We start from the raw sequence: 5254 nt of genomic DNA, 5'->3' as shown, positions 1-5254 counted from the left end.
ACATTTATGCAACTCACTTGGAAAAAAAATTTATAATGGAGGATTGTTAGATGACAATTTATTGGCCCCTTTACCCTAAATGATAAGTGCTCTTTCCCCCACCAGCCACTTTTGCCACTAAAAGAGCATAGTTTTGTATTTTCCCACATAGCCTTTCAAAACTTTTCCCAAATCCATGCATTTTAAAAAACTTTTGCTAAAATGCAAAAGTTACAAAATTATCTAGACCATTTCATGTTAATGATTGTCGATGATAGGTACATTGTTTTTTCGATCACTAATAGTGGGTGGATATCGTTCTACATAACAAACAATGTGGTAAGGAATTAGAAAATGGAAGGTGTAGTTTGTTAACAATCCTTGTCTAGTTTGCAATGTTAGAGTACTAGAAGAAAAAAGTGAGTTTGAGATGAAATAGTAGTGTGAGAGAGTCTTGTCAGAATCCTTTAGTACTTTGAGGCAATTATGATGTTGTATGGCTTTGATGCTATGAAACAATTGTGACTTCTGGTGGCGTGACCTTAAATACAAACATGTGAACAATGAAAGTAGTGTAGACAATGAAAGTATTGGTTGCAAAGTATGTCAAATAGATTGCAAATAATGCAAGTAGTGGTTGCACACACACACACACACATAGAGAGAGAGAGAGAGAGAGAGAGAGAGAGATTGCAAATCCACAATTGATGGGGACCCTACACGTGCGTGCCTTGCATGGGTCTATTGTGGAGTGCCAATAAAAGCTTATTTTCAAACACATATTCTCATTATATATAGATATATTGCAATCACTTAGTTCTATACTTTTTCTTATTTGGAAATTGCTTTATGTATGACTTTAAAATGGAGATATTTAACAAAAAATTTAGGCATCAAGCCTATACCTTTTGTCGTTGATTGTTTATCACAAAACTTGGTCCTCCACTAAGGGGGGGTTGTGAACATTGGCTTTGTTACATATTGGTGGCTCTTCAAAGTTGACTTGTTTGTTACATATTGGTGGGGCTTCACCGCTTATTTTGTGAATGAATAATAAATTGGTTGAGATAGCTTGAGTAAGCACAAGTTGAAGGAGGGTTTGTAGCACAAGTTGAAGGAGGTTTTGTAGCTAGAGAATTTTCCTAGAACTAAAAACTTTCATAGAGTATAAAGACAATCCTACGAGAAGTGTAAAGTCAATCCCTCACAAACTTATTATAAAGGAAGGTGGAGGGGTTGGAGGTTGCCACAAATCCTTGTTGATGAATATCACAATTCGTTGTTGATGAATATCACAATTCACGGAGGGAATTTGCGCTTGCAGTCCATCACTCCAGTCTCCATTCCGCCACTTCGTTTGTGAATGATTGATAAGTTGGTTGAGATATTTTGAGTAAGCAGAAGCTGGAGGAGCGCAAAGCGAATGAATAAAGAATATTCAGGGTTTGTGGCGAGTTGAAGCCACAATCCAATGGCGAGTTGAAGCCATTGGATTTTCCTAGACCTAAAAACTTTCCTCGAGTTTGAAGTCAATCCCGCAACAATCGTAAAGTCAATCACTCACAAACCTATAAAGGAAGGTGGCGGGGGTGGAGGTTGCCACAAACCCATGTTGATGAATATCACAATCCATGAGGGAAATTTGCTCTTGCAGTCCATCAAAACAAAGGGCCTCCATTTGAAGCTCATGACTGATGGTTGTAAGGTGGTTGTCAAGAGGACGAGGAAGAGCGGTGTGGTGAGAAAAGGGAGCTTGGCTGGCTAATTTGGTTTTGCAAGGGTCCAAACTCAAATCGAGAGTAGGCTGGGCCATTAAATTGCAATCATCCAAAGTCTTACTACACTCAGTCTTTGACAGTTCACAATTGGCTGTGTTGTTCTTTCCATCACTGCGAATCGAATTGCATGGGCAAGCAGGGTGTGGCAAATCAATACGATCGAGAACAAGTGAAGGAACGTATGAGGAAGAATAAGTTTGCTGGAGTTCATTGATTTGACGCCTTGAAACTTGGATGCCCTGCTGAGTGTTGCATTGGCAAGGAGGAGTGTCTGATCCATCAAAACAAGAAACAGAAGAAGTTTGCTGAGGTTCACTGATTAGACTCCTTGAAACTTGGCAAGGAGGAGTGTATGATCCATCAACACAAGTAGAGGAAGAAGATTGCTTGGATTCATTGATTCGAGTCCGGGTGTTCTGCTGAATGGTGCCAGAATTGCAGTACAAAGGAGTGTCTGAACAAGAAGAGGAAGAAGTTTGCTGGGCTTCATTGACTTTACATCTCAAAACTTGGATGTTCTGCTGAGTGGTGAGCCGATTGCATTGGCAAGGAGTATCAGATACATCCAAAGAAGAAGGAGAAGAAGGAGGAGAAGAAGGAGAAGCCGCCATTGCTGCTGCTGTGCCCAGGGAAGCTGCCATGGCAGCAGTGGCCTGCAAACAGCGCACGGAGAGGCAGCGCGAGAAGAATTGAGGGGGGTTGTGGGGGAAGTTGAGGGAGGTAGAGGAGCCTTTGAGGCTGAGGGAGGCCGCGTCGAAAGCACGCGCTGCCTCCTCAGGGGTGGAGTAAGAACCCAGCCACACTTTCTCTCTGGAGTGCGGGAGTCTTATCTCAGAGACCCACTTGCCCCACTTCCTCATCCTCACCCCTTTGTACCTCCGGTTGCAGCCGGTCGCAGACTCGCTGCTGCTCATGGGCGCCTCGGATCCCTTCCCCATGCCCCTGCGTCTGTCTTTGGGCGAGGAAGCCACGGCAAATCTCCACCTGGGTCTCTGTTTGTGTCTCCCTTGAGCGCAAGATAAACTTGTGGGTCTCTTCCTTTCGAGGGGACTGGGGGAGGTCTGTGCAGGAATTTGCACACACAGAGAGAGTGAAGGCCTTGTGAATTCTTTGATTAAGTTTTTTGCGCTCATGGAATTGGAATTACCACCGAGAGAGATGGAATTCCACCTAGTAGGGACAGTGATTTCTTTGATACAATCCGAGACGAAGAGGAGGAGGACGAGAAAGATACTGAGCAGCTGCGCCATGGCTCTACCTATTATTTGCATGTAAAACAAACGCGTTAGTACACATCAAAGCACGCGCCTTAACAAGCGAGAGAGACTCACTAAGGCACTGTGGACAGACGCACTGTTAGCTCTCTCTGTGAGAGAGAGAGAGAGAGAGAGAGAGAGAGAGAGAGAGAGACAGCAGAAGCTGGTCAGTTTTCACTGTTCAGGCCTTTTTCAGTGTACGATAGGCCCTAGGCTCGAAATAAAACCTAGGTTTACAGGAGGGGAGTAATTCCACTTTTAAATTTGGAAATGTACTTTTAAAAATGAAATTTGAAGGTGGGAAAAACCTACAGATCTTAGAGAATTTGTGTATTTGTAACCTTGATACCTTGAAATTTGGACAAAATAACTATTTATCTTGCCCACTTGAAGGTTTGCCAGCATGTTTTGGATAAGTATTTATTGGGAGGAGAGGGCTTTGGATGTGCAACTTCAAGCCTGAAGGGTTAACCTTCCAGAAGTTCCAACTTCCAATTCCAAAATTGCGTGCACCATGAGTGTCCGATTCGAGCTCGAGCTTCGTATTGTCACGTGCGTTTCTTGGTGACGCAAGCGGTGACTGTCTCTACCCCAACGACAAAAAAGCGCATTGTCGTTGTCTGGAGGCTGTGCGCGCGTGACGCGTCCTTTGAGATGCGGAGTCTGCTTTATGGAAGGGTTGGGATTCGGGAACAAGGCTGGAAGGATTACGGTCAAACTCAGGCGAAGTCGCGTTGGACTTGACACGTGGCTTCCAATTTCTCACTACACGTGTTGGACATTTCTAAACTTCCAACTTCCATCGTCCGCAAAACCTTCGACTTGCTGATTTGTGGACGGTGGGTGTTTAAATTCCACGCTACGTTGCAAGAATGCGCCGCATGCCGTTTTGGGCATGAGATCACTCCGAAAAGTTGAAGGCAAGGTTACCAAAAATGACACCCAAAAGAATGCAGTAAAGATGAGAGGTGAAGAATGTATAAGTATGTCCTAGCATGATTCCTCTCTCGAGTGACTATGTATTCACACACACACACACAACGCTCATTCAATTGTATTGCAAAGAAGAGAAATAGTTACTTGTGTTCTAAGGTGCGGTTTGCACGAGGTGGTAGAACAGAAAACGAGAGGGGCATCATCTAATGTGTACCCTTTTTATTCGAAAACAAAAAGGTGGTAGTCTTTTGAACCCACCACAACTTTTACCAGTCTCACACTCCTAGAAGAAAAAATCGTCTAAATGGAAGATGTTTTACTTTACATGCGGTAAAATTTGAATAATGAAGATTATATTTCCACACACTTTCACTCATGTGAACACACAAGGTAGATCTCTTCTAGATTACTTAAACATCCATTGCCTAAGTGTGAACCTAGCATACGTGGAGGTTCAGTGTGAAGCAAACTCCATTTGTATAAAACATCCATGATAACATAAGCCTATCAACTCATATACAAGGAAGGGATGTAAGGGTGCTAAATCATTTATTATTTATTTATTGCATATATTACTTAAGCTCTACTTTGGGGATCCCAAATCAACTAGAAGGTTCCTAAGCCTATGTGGCACAAGGAGAAAAGGTTTAGTATTCAAGAAATAAGCAGGGGTTTATTTGAAGGGTGAGATAATAATGAAAAAGGGTGTACGCATACACACACATACCTAAAGTACGACCATGCTTAGGACTTAACACTTAAAAGAGTCCAAAAAGGTGTGGTAAATGTGTGTGGGGAACTAGTATTCCACTTTTGGAAGCTCCATGGCCTATTGATCAGCCCTTTCCTCACAACTTTACGTGGTCCTTACAGTCCCTCCATTTTAGAGGGACTACATCAACTCCCACAAGTTTCACTACATGGCACCATATAAATCTCTCTCTCTCTCTCTCTCTCTCTCTCTCTCTCTCTCATATGAATTTATTTTCTAAATGAACACATGAGATGGAATGAAATGCTATATTTTAAAGGTTGAACATGTGCATGTAATGTGTACCTACTTTGAAAACATCCACATATACACATGCACACATATGTGCAAACACATACACACACGTATGCAAATATACACAAACATATAAGCAAGAGACAAAATGGAGAGAGAGATTAAGTATATGAACTAGTGAAAGCTACCCTAATAACATGGGCGTGGCCTTCCACTACATGCCAATGATGGGCATTAGCAGTGAATGGCATATAGCTTCTCATTGACATGGCAGAGTTGGTGTCATACACATAGGACAC

The 5254-nt window shown here is 42.5% G+C and overlaps 1 protein-coding gene across 1 annotated transcript; it reads right to left on the bottom strand.

Annotated features, from left to right (window-relative positions):
• Positions 1–852: 852 nt before the first annotated feature.
• On the bottom strand, positions 853–3142 carry LOC148035535 (uncharacterized). Its single transcript, XM_087678972.1, has one exon. The coding sequence runs from the start codon at positions 3026–3028 to the stop codon at positions 1532–1534; it is 1497 nt and encodes a 498-aa protein (XP_087535098.1). The 5' UTR covers positions 3029–3142; the 3' UTR covers positions 853–1531.
• Positions 3143–5254: the final 2112 nt, after the last annotated feature.

Source organism: Lygodium microphyllum, chromosome 5 (assembly GCF_053477565.2).
Source record: "Lygodium microphyllum isolate KBCC chromosome 5, Lygodium_microphyllum_v1.1.10, whole genome shotgun sequence".
NCBI lineage: Eukaryota > Viridiplantae > Streptophyta > Polypodiopsida > Schizaeales > Lygodiaceae > Lygodium > Lygodium microphyllum.
Note: the sequence above shows the minus strand (reverse complement) of the source record. Positions and strands in the feature narration are given on the sequence as shown.

What these genes read in the sequence shown, in the direction of transcription:
- LOC148035535 (XM_087678972.1), bottom strand. Translation starts at nt 3,028, where the DNA reads ATGCAAATAATAGGTAGAGCCATGGCGCAGCTGCTCAGTATCTTTCTC.